At 41.2% G+C, this 19,792-nt stretch overlaps 1 protein-coding gene across 1 annotated transcript in view; it reads left to right on the plus strand.

Moving 5' to 3' along the window:
- Positions 1 to 18,605, plus strand: part of MRPS28 (mitochondrial ribosomal protein S28) — a 76,642-nt gene extending 58,037 nt beyond the window's left edge. Inside the window, exon 3 of the mRNA XM_065831113.2 lies at positions 18,314 to 18,605. Within this exon, the coding sequence (XP_065687185.1) occupies positions 18,314 to 18,467 (154 nt within the window). The 3' untranslated portion in view covers positions 18,468 to 18,605. The remainder of the gene's footprint in view (positions 1 to 18,313) is intronic.
- Positions 18,606 to 19,792: the final 1,187 nt, after the last annotated feature.

Here is a 19,792-nt window from a genome sequence, read left to right on the forward strand (position 1 = left end):
CTGAATTTGACCTGGGTGACTGAATGCCTGATTTTGCCTTGTATAGTCATTATTGTTATAACTAGCACCATCGGCTTCAAAAGTATTTTACTGCAGGCCTAATTGTTTAAAGTGCGTAAGTAAATTATTTCAAAGCTGATAAAGTACTTTAATGGAATTGGCACATTTATAGGCAAATCATTTATGTGGAGTTTTTTCCTTTTGCCTGTGTGAGAAAACTTTCAGAATGATTCTTTCCACCCCAAGAGGATTACGGGTTGTTTGGACCATCAATACTTTCCTTAAATCTTTTGTGGAGTACAATTAACCTCCCCGTCCTTTTTTTAGAGGGAGCGGTAGAATTTCACCACTCTCCATTTAAAATACAGATACTACATTATTTGGAGAAGTTTGTTTGAAAAGGTGGGTTAAGCTGGAATGAGTCGTCACCCAGGCGCTCTGTGTGTGTGCGTGTATCGGGAACCCGATACTGTGGGAAAGCTGCATGGCACCTTCTAAGGTGGTGGAAAAGAAATACTGTACTACAATTAGTTTTACTCACAAACAAGAATAGGATTTTGTTATCGTGATTAATTGCGTCTTACCATACTTCACCAGAAGGTAAGCAATAGCAGGAGCTGAAATTCTTGAATGATAGAGAGAAAGATTAAGCGGTAAAAGGTACGGAAGTAGTCTTGAGATCTTAGTTTTGCTAACAAATATAACCACCAACTCTGACTTCTGAGATGAATGGAAGTGATAAGTAGTTCCCTTTTCAATGACCAAGCTCATTTGGACATTGATTGGGACAAAACCATTCTTTGTTTTATTAATATTACTGAATCTTTAGTACAAAGCTGGCACTTAAGCCAGGGGCTGCTTTTACTGCAAGACTAGTATCTAACATATCAGGTGCACTTTTTATTCCAGACTTATAAACTGTGAATTCTCCATTGGTTTTCATTTGCTTTAATGAAATCGCTCCAGTATGATACAACTGCAAAGCCTGGTGTCTTTTATTCTGTTCTCCATCTAACTGGTTGCCCCTGATCTCATCTCAGGACAAAGAGAGGAAGGGATTCCAAATCGTTTTTATGGCCTTGTCTTCTGCTGTGAGCAGAAGCTGGCAGGGTCCACACTGGCATTATCTTCAGGTGCTTGCACTGGCCATGTCCCTTGCACAGCTGCATTTGGAGCTGGGTCAGGGAGCTGATCCAGAAGAAAACTGCCCTTTTCTTGCTTTTCTTAGTCTTCACATGGATCCAGTTCCTGATCTGGTTGTCAGATGGAAAGCTTGTCCTGTCACAAGGACGGCATCAGGAGTGGCGAGGTGGAGGTGAAGGAGGGAGGCTCAGACTGTCCTTTTAGCAGCTCAGGTTTATGCTGGGTGAGTATGACCAGGTAGTCCTAGCCTCGTGGACTCCAAAATCCCTGCTACATGCAGGGCAGAACAAAAATAAGAACTGAAAATGAGTGCAACCTTCTCCTTCAAGTCTGTTAGGAGGCAAAAAGCATAGCTGGTGCACGCACAGACTGCCACAGCTCTCTACAGCACAGCTCCTAGGAGTTTGAGAGTGGTAAGTTAAGTAGTTAAGGTTTTCGGGCAGCTTGGGAAAAGAAAAAGAGAGCGAAAAGTTAGAAATGGAAAACAAAGTTGTGCGTGACCTGGAGAAGTGTATAGAAGGGTGATGGGTGGACATGCTGGGCTGCTTTACAGATATTTCCAAACCCACTCTTTTTCATTCATGTGTGCCACCACCTGAACTATGCAGTAAGTCACTGGTAGGGTGTATTTAGTTTACTATTCTCAAACAGCTTCAAAACCTATTAAAATACAAAACTCATTCTTACTTGTCAGATACCGAAGGTGAACATAACAAGCATCTGATTTCAGTTTGCTGTAGAATGTTTTCCTATTTTTATAGAAAGTCTTAGTGCATTTTATAAGTGTTTGAAGTCCTTGGAGTCTTGAAATACCTTTTCAGTGCTTTTAAGAATATAAGCATTTGGTAGAATATTTTGCAGATAAAAGAAAAATGGCAGAGAGGGCTTAAAGTCTGTTCCTGTGATTTCGCAGATAATTTGGGGGAACCTTTCAGAGTCGCAGTGCAAATAAATTCTGATTGAACAAGTGAAGACCCTTGCAGAATTACTGCACACAAAGGAGATGTGTACTTATATTTTCATAAGTAGTGAGCAGTTTGGCAGAAGGGCTTGAAGGTCAGGACTTGGAGGCGCTACAGGGGAACTGCAGTGTTGAATTAAGGAGATTGTGATACAGGGTTTTAATATTTTTTGCGTATCATCAGGGGCTGGGTGTAAAATACACACCAGTGGTAGATGACAGAGAGAAAATGAGATAGCATCTAGCAGCTTCACTTTCCCACTCCTGTCTTCAGGATACAGACCAAGGTATCTGGTCTTCTAGGAGCTGGTATGAGCATCAACTAGGAGGAAATGTTCACAGTGAATGCTTGTATCCTGTGACACCAGCTAGAGAAACTCACAGTGACTTTTTAAAAAATTAAATAAATGCTGGTAAGGAGAAGGGGAGTAGTGAAAGAAGTTAGATGGGAGGTGTCAGTTTAACTGTTTGGAGGAAAATATGGAAAGCAGAGCAGAGGTGCAAGTGTTGCATTTGTGAGGAAGAGTTATTGCTCTGAAAAAAGTCCAACAGACGAGAGATGTTGCCTCCTTATTTTGTTCTATCTGTTCTTCATTATTTTGGCTGAGGGGTTTTTTTACCATCAGTTCAGCAACCCACTGTGCAGGTGTGTTGTACAGCTGCATGTGTGGTCCCACAGAAGTCAGGAAGCTCATCCACGTCAATGACATGGACCAGAACTCTTAGAGAATCCAAGCACTGGTTTGCAAATATTTCAGGATTTGCCATCTGTACATGTTTGCACAAAACCTAGCACAGTCATGCTCTCAAACTGAGCTGAGGATTTGGCAATAGCAATAAGGAAAAAAAGGAAAATTCTCTAAAAATAGCGTGTTTCACTGACTTCAGCCACTTTTATCTTGTTTTAATGAGCATTTAAATCAACTTGTTTCAGTGAAGACTGTCAAATGAGAATTAAAATATATTATCTGTGTATGCACAGGGATTGTATTAATTATTTTTATTCTTTGATAATTTTTATTCATGCAGAGAACAGGTGAAACATTTTTCTTTCACACAGTACTAAGCTCAAGTAAATGCTCTTTGTTCAAAAGTGTGTAATCAGTCTAGATTGGGCAAGGTCTGGGCTAAACAGGAGCTAAAACACCTTTCCTGTCCTTCGGTGACTCCCTGCTCCTGACATTGGGAGTTTAGTGCAGCCACATCAGACCTGGCACCACAGAGAAGCCGTTTAGATCCGCATGGTTTGATAGTCAAGGTCTGCCCAGTAAAGGTGCTTGGGCTCTTTCCACAGCCGTGCTAGAGCTGAGCTCTGAGTGTCTGAGTCCAACCCTCTCTGCATGGACCTTCCTGAAGTGGAAGTGCTGGACCAGTGTCTCCAAATCCGGAGTAAAATGCCGTGGACACCTTTCCCAGATGATGGAGCTGGTTTGTTGCCTTTCCCTGTGGACAGGAGTTGCAGGAGGTTCTGCGACTCTCTTTCCTCTCTGGAGAAGTTGCACAAAGGTGACACTGCACACTGCCAGTGGCAAATGTCGTGCTCTTTGTATGACATGCAACAAGTATGTGAAAAGCTGCCTGTTTTGCTTGAGCACATACCCAGCAAGGTGAGTGTTTGAGAGGCTGATTGAAAGGCTGAGCTCTGTTCCAGATTTGCATCTCCTGGCTCCGTTCTCCCCAAAGGAAGGGGATGTAATTTCAGACCCTTGGTTAATGAGTTACAAATATTTGGGGAGACAGATAAGTTGCTGCTAATTGATTGCCTGGTCTGCTTGTTCCCAGTTTTGGAGGTAACACTGGCATTAAAGGTGAGGCACGAAGCAGAGTTACTAGTCTCTGGCAGATTATCAGATTGCACCAGACAGCTTGGGAAGGAGCAGATGGAGAATGGGCAGGAAGGAAAGGAGAATGTGACATTAGTAAGCATAGCTCCAGAAAAAGAACTTACAGTTTCTTCTCATTTTTGCATGTAGCCAGGAACTTGAATATAGTTAAATGTCACTGGGCCAGGACAGTCCCACCACCAGAAAGTACCTGCTACAGTGAAGAAGACATCAGTGTCTTTCAGGCCATCAGTAAAGAATTGTTGGATTATTTAATGGACTGATTAAGTAGGTCTTAGAAAAACAAAACATAAATGCTAACTTGTGAGCAATGGTCTTTGCCCTCTTTGCAGAGGGTCTTGCTATAATCACTTGCTTCCATTGGGTGGGTTTTCAGTGCTTTACAGCTTTAATTTTGTGGTAGTGCAAGTTCCTGGTTCACATTGTCTTACACTGCTCTCCATGTGATTGACCCAACCCTCAGAAAGGCAGCAGTATTTGTACTTTTTTTGTCTGAATTTTTTTTCCTCCTTTTTAAGCTCCACTTTGTGCATAGTCAAAGCCCATGAATGCATCAGTCTTGTAGGAGACATTTTACTATCTGTAGTTCATAGTTTCATGAATGAGATCCACATTACAGTCATAAAATTTGCACTCAAGAGAAAAGGAGACCCAGAATCCTCAGATTATTTGATGAAAAGTAGATATATGTGTTTAAAGCTTAAAGAAATCCTTTCCGGTAAAAATAAATCCAGGCTAAAACTAGTAATGTGGGAGAAACTTAACCCTTTTCACTGTGTTTGGAGAAGTACTTGGTAACCACTGCGGCTGTTTGGCTCCCTTATTCAGATTATAAAAATAAATTAAAGGAAGGAGGAAGGGAATGAAAGAGCATTTCCTTACCAGGCAGTCACACGAGCTATTGTCTGTGAGCTCCCCGCCCCCAGCTCTTTCACACACACACACACACACACACACGCACACAAAAAGCCAGTTTTGTGTCCTTCTGAGCACACAGATGTTCCTCTTGGCATCCCTACAGTGGGGATAGGGTTTTTTTGCAGGCACAGAATGTGAGGCTTCTTTGTTGGAGACAAAGTGTTGCCTGTGGTGGGAATTGCTGCAGTGATGGGAAAGTATCGTAATGTATTGTTGGATTACTGTGGTTTTTTTTCCCCAGTAGAGACAGTGCATTAAAGTAGCTTTGTGGACAGTGAATTGTTTGAGCCAAGCTTGGCCAATAACACTCTCTCCTTGGCAAGCAGCCGTACAAGGTATGGTTGTCGTAGTTCGGACAGTCACGGGGTTTGTCCCGGGCATGTGCAGCGGTTCTGCTGTGTTGAGTAGAAGTCTTAGCAGCCTTTTTCGGCGAGCTAACAGAAGTGGTCTGACTGTGAAGATAGAGTTGTCGTACTTTCAGTTCTTCGTTTTATAATTGTATGAAGATCTGATATGGTATCAAACTGTAGAATCGTTTTGGTTGGAGAAGACCTTCAAGATCGTAGAGCCCAGCCATTAACCTAGCGCTGTCAAGTCCACCTCTAAACCATGTCCCTAAGAACCTCATCTGCATGTCTTTTAAACATCTCCAGGGATGATGACTCAACCACTTCCCTGGGCACCGTGTTCCAATGCCTGACAGCCCTTTTGGTGAAGAAATTTTTCCTGATATCCAATCTGAACCTTCCCTGGTGCAACTTGAGGCCATTTCCTCTCAACCTATTACTTGTTACCTGGGAAAAGACATATATACCTTCTTCTAAATAATTTTTAGGACATCTGTTCTGGGTTTTCTAGATAATGATTGTATGAAAACAGCTTAAAATTAGAAATTAATAGCATTAAGTGTTTACCTGAGCTTTCATACAGAAAAGGAAATAGACTTTTCAAGTTGTTTGTTGCGCTACAGCCTGTTGGAGAACTTCTTGCTTCTTTGGCCACCTAAAGCTCTGAATCCAGCTCTATACTGAGCAAGAGAAACATGGGCCTGTCAGCTGGGGTCTAGACTGAGTTCCTTTTGTCCATATCATGTTATTTTTTTATGGCCATTCCTGAAATACACACAGATTTTGTTATGACTTTAAGTCTTTTGGTTGATGGCTCTGTACCCCCATACTAAATATGTTCTGATGTGAAAGCTCTGCTTGTGTAGATCCAGTTGAAAGATTGCACAGTTTAAGATGGAGACGATGAGGTATGGCTCATTTGGGATCAAGCTGGAACACAAGAGGTTCCACTTAAATTTGAGAAAAAACTTCTCAGTGAGGGTGACAGAGCACTGGAACAGGCTGCCCAGGGAGGTTGTGGAGTCTCCTATTCTGGAGACATTCAAAACCCGCCTGGACACGTTCCTGTGTAATCTCATCTAGGTGTTCCTGCTCCAGCAGGGGGATTGGACTAGATGATCTTTTGAGGTCCCTTCTGATCCCTTAACATTCTGTGATTCTGTAATACTGTGGCTCCATTTCAAAATGTTTCAAGAAAGAGCTTATAGATTAAAAATTCTTGGAAGAAGCTGCTTATAGGGAGAATTTGGAGGTAAGACCATGGAAGAGAAAGTTACCTGACTCTCTATGATAGCAATTAATTATTTTGTTTCACAATTTGTTTCACTAATGGCAGAAGTTCTGTTCCTTCCTTTTTGCCCAGATGTTTTTATCTACCTTAAAATTTCCTCACTGTGGAGAAAGATGCAGTGATTTAATTTTCTGTGAATTTTTCATCTTTCCACATCTAGGAAAAAAAAGTAACGCAGCCTCCCTTGGTATGTGTTTCCTCAGCTCATGTTTGTATATCGTAAATAATCAAAACTTATCAGTGTTTCTCTATTGACCAGGAGATGATAAAGTGATTATGAAAGAATGCATAAACCAAACAAGTAGATTGTGAAGAAGGTTCTTCTCCTGGTACAGTGCCATGGCAGTTGTTGCCAGTTCGTTTCCAGGTAGTCTCCACATACTGGATGCAGATCTACTGTCATGAATACACCAGCTTTTTACAACTCTTAAAATAAGCTTTTCTCAGCTCTGAGGCCTTTTTCTTGTTTGTCTCTCCAGTTTCACTGAATTGCTGAGATTATGGTTACTCTAAGCTTTTTCTTCTTCTTTCACTCCTCCTCCTAAAACTATAAGCATGCTCCTGTTTCTGTGGCAGTGTCTCTTGAACAGAATTTCCTTTGGAAACCCCTCCTACCCTTCTGCTACCTTGGGTTTCAGGAGCCCAGGACGATGTCCTGGTGCTGTACCCAGCGGCACCGTTTGTTTCTCTGAAGGTCCCTCCTTGTCTGCTTCCAACCTGCAACTGCCATTTTTGCCTGCGTGTCTCTTTTGATGTATCCAGATGTTCATTTCTTCTTTATTGCCCCCAAAACTAAATTTTCTGATGTTCCTTCTAAGTTCTTTCTGATGTTTATATTCAGTGATTGTCTATATTTCCTTAACCTCAAGCATTATAGCATTAGCATAACCTTTGCAATTTCTAATATCTTAGTGGTGTCTGGTAATGTCTTCATTGACTCCTTGCTTTGACCCACCATGTTCTTCATGGATATTCTTTATATGTTTTCCTGTTCTGTTTCACGTGTTTTGTGAAACACTGGTTAAAAAAAATTTGAAACACACGTTTTGTAAAACTGCTGACTCCAGTTAGGAATTCTTAATATTAGCTATTTTTAGCAGAAAGCGGAGCCATCAAGCATTGGGTTTTCTCCAAGACAGGTGCGTGGCATCCTGCAGAGAAGTGAGCTTTCCCTATGCTTCACACTCTTCCTTGGCAGATCCTGAAAATCAAACTGACGCTGTCAAAGCAGTTGTATTTTTAAGGTGCCACTTCCCAGTAAGATTTTCATGTTGTCTCTGAATAGGCTTTTATTAACTGTGAAAGCCATTTGAATGAATAATGCAAGTGTTAGCCTACGAAGAAATGTTCCTGACCAAATCTGAAAATGTCCCTTTTAGAGGAGCACCATGACCTCTTTTTCATGAAAACGTCTGTTCAGTATTAGTCCGTATTGTTCATTCATAATGTAAGTAGCTGTGATTGTTCTTGGGACATTCAGATTAAATGGACACTAACACGTAATTGAAACTGAAAGAAGTATTACTTGACATACCTTAAAATGTCGGGTAATGTTCTGTGGTATTTAAATGCAGGCTTATATTCTAGATTTGCACACTCAGTGATGCTTCAAGATGATTTGCATGCAGCTGGAAATAGGTTTATAATCTGTTGTTACAGTGGTGCTTTTTCCCTGCAAGATCCCGCTTTATCCTTTTCTAGCTTTGTCAGACTTCAACTGTTGTTTTGATACTATCAGGTATTTTTAGCTGAAATCTTTGATTACTTCTTCACCGAGTGTCTTGCAGTTGTTTGAGCAATCCGCATATGCTGCATCTTATAGACCAAATGTTGCGTAAATGTGACTTGACTTTTCCCACAGGTGAACAGGAGGAGTGACGGGGGAGCCAGAGGGCAGATGTTCCAGGCAGTGCTTTTGTGTAGGCACCAACAGCCAAAAGGAGAATTGGGGAAAGACATGGGAATAGGGAGGTTCAGGGAAGAGACTGGTACTTCTCAGCTGTCTTCCCTCAGCCTTAGTTGGTTAATAAAGGGAAACCATATGGTACTTCCAGCTCCTCTTGTCTTAGAGCCCCATCCAGTTCTTCCTCTTCACAGAGCCCCACCAACTCTCACCAACCCAATATTCTGCACAGACTTCACCCACATTCTGCAGAGTTATATTCCTCAACCTGCATCTCCTCCAGACCTTGCTCCCCGCTCCCAATTGTCCTCTGAGATCTCAAACCATTAGTGGCCAGCCTTCTCCAATTTTTAGCCCCCTCCACATCTCTCCTGTTGGATTCACTTGCAAGTGTGAATTCAAGTGTCTGCTTCGGCTGTTCAGCAATTCCGTTTTCTGTCCATCTGTGGCAGCCCTTACATTGACATGGTTACCAGCACTCACTGCCACTGCATTAGCCATTCTCATCTCCCCACCCATCTTCTGCATCCAGCTCTTCCAAGAGACTTATAAATCCAATTTATAGCTGTGATGGAGTTTAAAGATGAAGAAAGGACATGGACAGTACTTACCATCAGAGCGGGGTTAGAGGACGCGTCTGCAAAAACCTACTGACAGCGTGTGAACTATCCTGGTTTGCTGAAGCTTTTCCTGTGTGACGGCTTCTCCAAGCTGTACAAAGCTGGAGGGTTGAGCAGCAAGGCTGGGCAGGTTTTTAAATGTGTTGTCATTGTTCCTGTAGGTAGTGTCATCACCCAGACAGCAAAGAGGAGAAACAGTCTGATTTGAATTTTGATAATAAGCATCTCTGGATTATCAAAACCTACTGTTTTTAATCCCGTATAAGAGACCTGCCAGGATCGCTAGTGCAAGGGGACTGGAATTGACTGAGTGAGAAAACTGAGAAGCACTGCAAGGAAGAAAAAGTGACTGAACTTAGTTGGTACTTGTGAAAGAAAAACCTGTGATGGGGTAAGAAACTGAAAGGAGAATGAGGTTGGCTGGATCCATGGGTGGGGATGAGGGTAAATGAGGAGGCAGTGCTAGGAGAGGACAAGAAAAAATGTCTGAGTTTTTCCTAAGGTAGAAAAACTGGAACTGCTTGGTCAGTCATCCCAGAGAGACAGTGGGGGATCAGAGGAGGACTTGTGGTTATGGGAATGGACTAAGTGTAGAAAGAGAGTAAAATTTGAGACCACGTGTATTAAGAGGAACACAAGAACAATATTGTGGAAACTGTTTGAAATTTGGAGGACTGAAGGGTTAGAACTATGTACATGAAAAGTATCTGATTGAGACAAGGTCCCAGTGTGGGAAAGGGAAGGGACAGGAACTGAGGTACAGATCACTTGTGGAAAGATGGATGGAGTATGTGCTAGGGCATGCTTTGCATGAGTTGTTTTGTTTTGTTTTTCACTTGGGTACCTCTTTCTTTCATCTTTTAAGCAATTTGCCTGGCTTCTGGTAGCCATGTGCATGAAGGGCTATGGGTTTCTTAATGTTTTGTCACACAATTGGCTACATTTTTAATATATATGAGTATATATATATACAAGTTTTAGCGTTTTGTAAGTTACAAAGCAATATTTTAATCAAAATAGTTAATTGCATAGTTTAAACAGCAGAAAAAATATAGACATTTGTACTGAAGATTCAGATTTCTATTTTGTTCCTTTAGAGTGATGTTTCCTCTCAAGTGAAAGGATGTGCTTTACGTTATAGACTAAGAAAGCAACTGGCATAAATTACTGTATGATGAGTTAACTGTATCTGATACAAGTTCTTGGATAAGAGGTTCCACCTATTGCAAGTTTCGTTTGTCAAAGCTTACTTCACCATGCCATAGGGAAAAGGTCATCACATTCATCTTTGATGTCATATGAAGTACATTTTAAAATACAGATTTTTCTGTGGATTCCTCCTCTAAAAAGGAAAGGATCCTGTCCCAAAAGTTTTAGTGAATGCAAAATGATTCTAGCAGAGACAGTGCAAAAATAACAGCAAGATTTTTTGGTCTATTCTAGTAAATATGGAGTACTTTGTTTTTTGTCTGAATTAAAGGTAGGCATGTTACTTGTAAGAAGTTTTTCGCAACTAAGAAGTTCAGCTGAGAGTCTGTGTGTCCCTACTGAGTGGAACAGAATTAGATTTCAATATTTGTCACGTTTGGCTGTATTTTTTGTTGTCATAGAAACAAATGCTGTTGATACTGATGTCATTGCAATAGCAGAGCTTGACAGCATGTTCACAGTGGTTTGCTTGGAGCTTTTCTTTGATAGTTGTAAAACAATTCATGTCAGGCTTTGCATTTACCTTCCTAGCTATGGGAGTGAAAATGTCCGTGTTTCATTCCCATGTGTCTGTGACGTTTTCGGTCGGCTGCCAGTCACATCAACAGCCAGCAATGGAGACACGGGGAAGGGTGACGAGGCCCCTGAGCTTGGGTCGTACAGAATGAAGATGCCAGGGCTTGGCCAATATATTACTGTTTTGGGGAGCTCCATAAGCATAACCAGAGCTAATATGTTATCTGCTAATGATGGGGTGACCCCCAAATTCTGCTGCTCTTACCAGCCTGTCTGCTAGTTACCTTCCCACCCAGTGTCAGAACATGTGGTGACGTTGGTGTCTGTGCTGGACTCTGTAAGCTCCCGTTGACCAGGGCTGTATTCAAGTGCTTCAGGGTGTTTTTCACATTGGGATCTAGCTAATATCTCCAAACTCTTCCTGGTATTCATTTCAAATTTTTGCTTTAGCAGTGGTGAGAGCAAAGTGGGGTTTGGCTTTGGACTTCCTGGCGTGCATAAAGCACCTGTTGGTTTTGGCAATCCTTGCCATAGACTCTGCTTATACACTGTTGCTTCAAAACACAAGGTGACAATGGCTGTTGTTTAAAATGATGATTTCAGACAAGTTTAAAGCGTTCTGCCAAATGCTTCCGAGAATATGAGAGGCTTTTATCTGCTTTTATCTAGCAGAGTGTCTAGATCTTTGCTTGTATCTAGCAGAGCGCAGCCTTCTTCCTTGTCAAAGGATGGCTTGGACACAAGGAGCAAAAGTATTCTGAAAAAATATTAAGCAGGTGTCTCATTTCAGAATAAATGAGAGCATGTTTTGGAAAGGGGAAAACAATTTGAGTAGGATACCAATACAGCTGAAGTGGTGATGGGTTGATGAGTCATGAGAAGATTGCATTTTCTGATGGAATATCACCAGCAATCTTGGAGCGTTTTTTGTGAAGTGCTTGATTGCAGAGAACAGAAATGCTTTGAAAATCCTGTTTTGAGCATCCATCCTTCATAGGAATGACTGGGTGCTGTCATAATAAATAATGGATGAATCCAATTTAAGCCAAAAGGGACCTTCAGATCATCTCTCAGGACTTCATTGTATCACGAGACATGACATTTCAGCAGGTTATCTTGAACTGACCTGACACATCTGTTTTGACATCTCTTCAGCTGGAGCCATAAGTGGCTGAAATGTCTCAGTGCTTGGAGGTTTTTTTAAGTGGTTTATCAATATTGTTGGCAAAATCATGATTCTCACCTGCATTTGTTGGACTTCACTTTCCTGCCATTATATGCTCTTCCCAGATAGATCTACGCACCTTTTAATACCAGTATTTTCTTTCTGTAAAGGTATAGGCAGCTCAATCTTTTTAATAACTTAACAGATCAAGATATTTACATGATTATTCAGTTTGATGCGTGTTCTATGTCCTCCCTTTAATAGCCTTCGAAGAAAGGTAGGCAGCAGGATACTGCACACTCTTTGAGTACCTGTGTTACCATCCCATGTTCTGCTCTGTGCAAAATTCATGCCACCTTTCTAATGCCATTTTCCATGGTCTTGCTTGTTCACACAAAGCTGGGATTTTGTCTTTTTGCCCCAGTGTTGCCTCGGAGCTCATCCTGAGAGGTGTGGGGGCCTGTTTTGGCTGTTGTATTGAGCCACTGGGAGCAGGATCGCAGTCCCTGTCTCTGGATGTGCAATGTGTACCTTGCTGGGAAAAGCCACTTTAGCAAGATGGAGATTACTGCATAAAATTACGCCGCTTCCTACTAGACAGCCATCTGCTAATCTCTGTCTCATCCGTATTTCTTCTGAACAAGGATTTAATGTGTCCTGGCAATGAGTGAGGAGTTGCTGGGCGGTGGTGTGCTCTCACTGTGCGCCTTCCCTGTAGGGCGTCAGGGGGTGATCTACACAAAATCATATACACCTGTGCCAGGATAGCTGCTTAAGCTGGCCCTATGGTCTCACTTTGCTGATAAAGCCGAGACCAATACTTCAAGGTATTTTTGAGAAGCCAGAGGAATTGTTTGGCACACAGCTTGGTCCCAGCCCAGTGGCGCCGCTCTGCTGCTGGTGGGTCAGCTGGATGGGGTTGCACCGGGGTTTTGGTCCTGCTAGGGAGGAGCTACGGGGGGATTTGGAGTGGATTTGAACAGCAGTGAGAACGGTGAACAAAAATTGTGGAGAAAATATGATAGTCAAATGTACTTCATCACCTTTTTTGTTATATATTTTTTTCCTAAGGTTGATAATGTGATGTCTTCCACATAATAAAACAAGGAAATGAAACTATTAAGAATTTGAAACTGTTCTGTACTGAGGCACTGAAACAAAACCTAGTGAATAATAGATCTGAGAAACACACTTTGGAATTCTCACAGTACAAAAATGAAAGACATCAGGACTTCTCGTGGCATTCTCTGAGAGTACCATGGCTCAACTTGGACCTTGTCTTTGGAGTGCTTTGTATTAATATATTTTGGATGGGGTAAAATCCAGGGATTCCTTTTATTGCAGCTTTTGAAAGCCATCACTAGAGTGTTCGGGATATGTTAGAAATAATGATACAAAAATATTTTAAAAATTCAAATCACATTCTCTAAATGACACCCTCAGTATAGGAATTAAACCCCGCGTTTAACAGTTGCCTTCCCACTCCATTCCCTTTCAGAAATGCGTGTTCATGGGAGGTGGGACAGATGGCACACAGGAATGAATGAGGGCTGAGGGTGGTCACAGCCAGCCCTAGCCACTTCATTCAGCTTTGCATTGCACAGGTTGTCATTCCAAAAGGAAGCAGTGGAGACTAAAAACCAGTCATGAAATAGAGGGGATAGAAGTTAAAATACTCCAGTTGTCTCAAAATAACAGTCGTGTGTTTTTGTAGTATGAAATTGAGGGTATCTGTGAAAGCATTTTTAAAATGAGGGGGAAATATTAGCCAAGACAACAATTTCTGTAATTGCATTGTTATTTTTGTAGGACTGTTGCCAAGAATAGAAGCTTTAATGCTTTAAATTTTAAAATAATAGCTTGAGTAGTTTTAATAGAAAAAGGACTGCTTGCTAATTTGCAATCACATGCAGTTTTAAATATTGGATGGTTTAACAAAATGCTTTAATGTCTCCACCTGTAATTTAGAGTTTGAATAAAATTCTTGATGCCATGTAGAAATGAGGATGCTTCTTCTACTTGTGAAATTGCACACCTGCAAAACTACTGCCCCATTTTCTTGGTAGCAAACAGTATAATTAGGATCAAAAAAAGTTTTTAGTTATAGCCTCCTTGTTTTTACATGCTCATTGCTTTCCTAGTTAACTCCCTTTGTAAACCTTTGCTGTAGCCTGAAATGACTTTTAAATTAAAAAAGAAAAGAACATTGCCCCCCAGCTTTCTTGAAAGTTAGTAAGAGCTGAAATAGGTCATTCAATATCCTCCCCCTGCAATTTTATTATGTAAAAATGTTGGGGTTTTTTGTTTATACATATGTTTTAAGGAGACATAGTAAAACTACTTACTTTTTTAAAATTACCAGTTTAAAATCTCGACTGAAGAGTTTTGGGCTGTTTCCTTTGTCGTTTAGATTTTGAGAGATTTAAAGCTTCAATGTGAGAGTGAAAGATTCGGATAGGGACCAATGTGCAGTATAAAAAAGGGTCATAGTCAGAAGAAGGCGTCCAAGTTGCTTTTGTTCAGAAGTGGATGCTGTGCTATTTATGTGCATTCAGCAAAGAGAAGACCTACTATATGTAAGTTAAGACACAGTAGTTTAAAGTTTGTGTGCAAAGATAGAAGGACATAATAAGAGGACATAAAGTTTAATTTTTGTATTTGCTTTTAAGGTTTCTTTAAGCAGCACTAGCAACATTGTGCTGTGTGCTTTCTCTGTGCCCTTATGTACTGTATTACAGTGCTGATGTACCGGTGTACAGACTCGTGGTTCAAATAAGAGGAAGGATTTTCATCTTGCTTCTTTTCAAATCCTTTTCTATGACAGTCCAAAAATTACAGGGAGCACTAAAATATTTGGGTTGCCTCTAACTTCAAGTCATCTTCTGGAAGTGGACATTTGAGGAAAGGTGCCCCTGTACCCAGCGCTTTGCCCACTCCAGAAGAGATGGGGAGAAGCCTCCAAGCACTCATGCAAACTAGAGAAAGCCTTTGGGAGCCCCTTGATCCTTGGCTGAAGTTCAGGTGAAGGTTTCTGGGCATGCTTCAGTGGGTGCTCTACCAACATGGGCCTGCGCTGGGGTCATGACTGGACTCCCAGCTCTGAGGCTGTGCCTTAGCCAGAGTCCTAATGCGAAACTGGTGATCCCAAAGGGTTAAAATTGGTAGCTCTTGTAAATAAGTTCTATAGGAGTGGAGAAAACTTTGACTCATAAAATAATTTTTTTAAGTTCTGTAGAATATTCATATACCTTGACTTAGGTATGGAACTAAACAACCTTTGCCTACTTCAAAGTGAATTTAATACTCTTACCTGGCAATCGGAAGTGGTCGGAGGAAAACACATGCATCCTCAACAAACATGGTGCTTAGGAGTTGGAGAGAGGTTAATGGTTCCTGCTGATGGTCATGAGACTGGAAGATCTTGAATATCAGCATTGTCACTTAAAAATAAAGCAAGTCCTTTGGCAAAATGGAGTAGACGGTTTCTTTCCTTTTTACACTGGTGTCCTGTGTCTCCTAGGACACCATTCCTGAAAATAATAAAATGCCTGCTTTGTTTCTGCATCCTGCTTCAAGCTTCTGCTTTAACCATTGGACAGCTTTATCTGTTTTAAGGATAAATACCTTTGTGGATAGAATATACTTGTTCCACACAGAGCACCCTATCATTTCCTCTTGCTCTAAATGCGGCGGATAGACCACCACTGCAAGTTGTCTTCATGTTTCTACTTTTTCTACTTCTTCCACTTCTTGTTTATTCTAAAGTGTTTTAGCTGTAGGGAACATCTGTCACAAACCCAACTGTTTATGTTCACACAAATGGGCTGTTGTGTCAGTTCCTTAAAGTGGTTTTCAGGATCTCTTTGTAAGCACATGTGCTGTGACTGGAAAACCTTTAATAATTGAGTTAAGTAAGATTAAAGTATCTGAAATCTGTCTGAGTTACTGAAGCAGCATTCAAGATTGTCGTGCTTTTTATGAAAATACAATTGCTTAGATTTTGCATTACAAATATGTACTAAAGTTGTGTCTGGAAGTTGGAGTGAAGTTCTCTGCAGACTATACAATGAGCAGTATCTTGTAACACCAAAATGGGGGGACTCACGCTTAAGATTATTAGTTTATTATTAAGTTTAATGTCACTCAAACTTTGTTTTATGCAGTCTTTACTTTTCAGTGACTTTTCCCTCTTCTGTGGCTCTGCTCTGGATACCATTTCCTTCATTTCTACACTATTTGCCTACAGTGTTTTCAGTGCTTTCTTGACACCCGTTCTGCCATTTATCCTCTTTCATATCTTCCCAGGCCTTGTTTTTACTCATCATGAGGTGTCAGCTCCCTCTTTTCTGTTTCCATAGACCATTTCTCCCTCACAGATATCCTTCTCCCCATCTTTTGCTATCTTTAAAAATAAATCGTCTTTTTCAAAAAATTATTTTAAATTTTCCCATCCCCTTTCACTCATCACACTCATTGATAAAGGCAGAAAAGCATGTTAATTTGTGCCAAAGACAGTGTTAGGGATCGTAGTAACCTTATGGTTGGATGCTAAGGCAACCCATCTAGCCTGCAGCTGCCAGTAAGGCAAAGGTTGGGTTCAAGGCACGGAGTTTTCTGTAGGTTTCTCACGTATACCCATATGGCTATAATCACTAGTCAGCTGGCATCTTCATTTCAGGTTCAGCTGTTGGCTGCTGGCAGGAGCAAGGAGCAAGGAGCTTTCCTCTTCTTATCTCAAAACATCCTGATTTCTTCGGAGAGCTGTCTCTTTTAAATAGGTAGAACAAATCCTGGAAAATACAGCCCATGTGAAAAATCTAATCCATAGTCTTTTAATTTTGTTTTTCCCTTGTCTCATTCCTCAGAAATGTTGCACATTAGCTTTCATGAATTACTGCCATCAGTTGTGAAACTGTTCTGTTTTGAAATGCAAATATTTTGCATAGAAAGGGGCAGAACTGATCTTTTCCAGCTCTTCAGGTAACAAGCTCTGGGAAGCTGCTCTCTGCCTTCACTTGTACCCTTCGCTTGCAACAGTGTTTACTCACATTTTCAACAGGCAACGCACTTCGGTTGCACATTTTTAAGAAAGCATGCTGTATTTCCACTGTGTCAATCCATGCAGATCATCACAGGATTCACTGGGATGAGTGTTCCCTGCCACAGGACCCCATGGAGCTGCTTGTTCAGAATGGAGGCATCAAGCGGTCTTCGTTTGCAGTTTGTAACGTAACCAAGAGCCACAGGAGATTAATGTAGGATAGAACTGACAGCAAATGGAAAAAAATACGGAAGTCCAGCATCTTTTCTTAAGATATATAGATTTCCAAAAGGATCTTGGTTTGATGTGCTGAATTAAGTTGAAACCCAGGTCAGTTTTGCTCCATGCCAGCAAACGGTTGTCAGACATAGAAGATTGCCTGCCCTGGCTGAAGGTGGAAACGCGTTCAACCGGACTGCCTTGTTGCGTTTTCTCCAGTCTGTAACTGGAGAGTGTTCCAAACTTGCTTTTGCTAACGGTGGTCAAGCCTGAGGCATCTTCAGCTCTTTATGCTTTGACTAGAAAAAAAAAATGGATATGGCTTGAACTTCCAAAAGAAAAATAATTCTCAGTTTTATTGCTGAACTTTGATCAGTAGCTGTCCAGGTGCGTTATGGAAGATGGTAGTATTTCAAAAATCTTCACTAATTTGGCATGGCCATCCTGACACAGGTTCTGTTTTTAAAAAATGTAGAATGCGCGCATCTTCTGACTTAAAAGGAAAAAGAAAGAAAAAAAAGCATAAAACAATAAAACCGAACCCCGTAGGCAGAATATTTCCTTACAATAGTTGTGGGATTTATTTTTAATTACATGTAGTAAAAAGCTTGCAGATGATACCCACTCTTTGGAGAAGGGGATAAGACAAGAAGAGTTCCTTTGCCTGGGGCCCAGAGTTGGAAATATAAACCACATTTAGCTGGCATTATACTTTTATGATAATAGCAATGTCACCAGTGGTCTAATGATGACTTGTCCTCCCCTTTAATGATATGTTGTCCTGTAGATGGTTGTGTGCCTGATAGCACACGATACAGTAAAATATTTTGATGGAAGACACAAACAGTTTCCTATATAAAAATGCTTCTCTGTAGAGCCTGCATTCCCTCAGTGGGATCTGGTGGTATCTGCTCTTCCATGGGCAGGATGGTGTCCTCGGGGGCTCTGTGCTGTCACCCGCTCTGTCCCGACAGTTTTGGTGCCGATGCATTAACACGGTGTTGGGCTTCCGTTGCAGCACGTTGTTTTTTATAAGGCTGCTACTTCTGTCTGCAAGCAGGAGAGCAGCCTTAGGAGATGCAAGACTGTTGCTTATCAAAACTTATCTTCTTTCCCCTCTCCCCTTTTCTTCACAGCAAATATCAGCGAGGAACCCGTGTACGCCTGAGACTGCTGGATCTTGAACTCACCTCCAGGTTCTTGGGTGCAACAACTGATACAACATTGCTGGAAGCAGATGCGGTGCTTTTAGGGCTTGCAGAAAGCAAGCAAGCGAAGCAAAAGGAATAGATTTCATGTAAATAAAAGCGCATTGTGCTCTGTAGCAAATTATACAGATGAAGTGTTTCCTCAGGAAATAAACAAAAAGTTTCTGTCTGCTTGGTTATGTAAATAATGAGATCAATAAAATACAATAAGGACATTGTACCTGATTCTTGCACCATTTTTATTCACTCATCTTTCTAGCTCTTTGCCTTTAGATCTAAATGTGAAAGGCTAGCTGAGCTTTTGTAGGTAGTTTAATGTTTGTGTATTCTTGTATAAAGAATTCCAGAGTTTGTCTTCCCACCCCAAACAGACATTGATCTGAGACATTGTACTTCCATGGAGGAATCCAAAGCTTGCTGCTGTGATGTTCCTTCCAGTGTGGTGTTTCATACAGAACAACGCTAAGGGTTCCTAATTTCTAAATTGCAGTGCAGAATGTTTACTGCAGTTACCGGTTTTAATCTCTGTTATAATACATCATGCTCTTACCTCCATCTGTTTGAAGAACTAGAGCTTATTCTTTGATTTAGTTGGAGCTCTGATTTCCAATGCATGTTAGTAAATTTTCTCTGGTTGTTAATATAAATGAAAAGAAACTATTTCAATGTAGTAGGCCAACTGTAGGTCTTACGTTTCTGTAGGTATATTTAACGTAAATATAATGGGTGTTTGAACGCACAACCAAAGAATCATGTGATGGTGTTTCCAGTTTCTTTTTGGAGCCTTTGCTGCCAGCATTTCTTTTGATTTCTGGTATATCCAAGTCTTAATTCTGTGCATTCATTCACGATCTGCATAGTGCCCAGCAGCTGTGCTGAGGCAAGTAAAATTTCCCATTTATACCACTGAATTACAAAAGAAAGCCTGTTAAATCTTCAAATATTTTCCCAAATGTTGGGATAAAATGAGATTCGTTAAGGTGATATGCCTTGTTTGTCTGCCGTGACTGTCCAGTGACAATGTGTTCCTTGCTGTATGTACTAATTGAGCAAGATGCATGCTGGCTTAAGCACATGTTACTGGAACCCACAGACACATCATCTGCTGGAGGAGGCCACGTGAGCAGTGGTGCAGCCACTAAAGGATGGTTTAGCTCCTCCTGCCTCTCATGACTGAGTATATGGGTATTTCAGTCGCATGACAGAAGAGGAGATAAGGGATCCCTCAGCAAGCAGGGGACCAGGGAGGCAGCTCAAGGCTGTTGCAGCTCACACACCCCTTTCCTTGCCTGCATCTGAGAGATGCTTGGATGAGATGGCATCAGAGAGCAGAAATGGTGAGCAATTCTGTTAGGCTGCAGCTGGCCTGGAGGCCAGGTTGCCACACAAACTCTCTGAGTCTTCATA

Source organism: Patagioenas fasciata, chromosome 2 (assembly GCF_037038585.1).
Source record: "Patagioenas fasciata isolate bPatFas1 chromosome 2, bPatFas1.hap1, whole genome shotgun sequence".
Taxonomy (NCBI): domain Eukaryota; kingdom Metazoa; phylum Chordata; class Aves; order Columbiformes; family Columbidae; genus Patagioenas; species Patagioenas fasciata.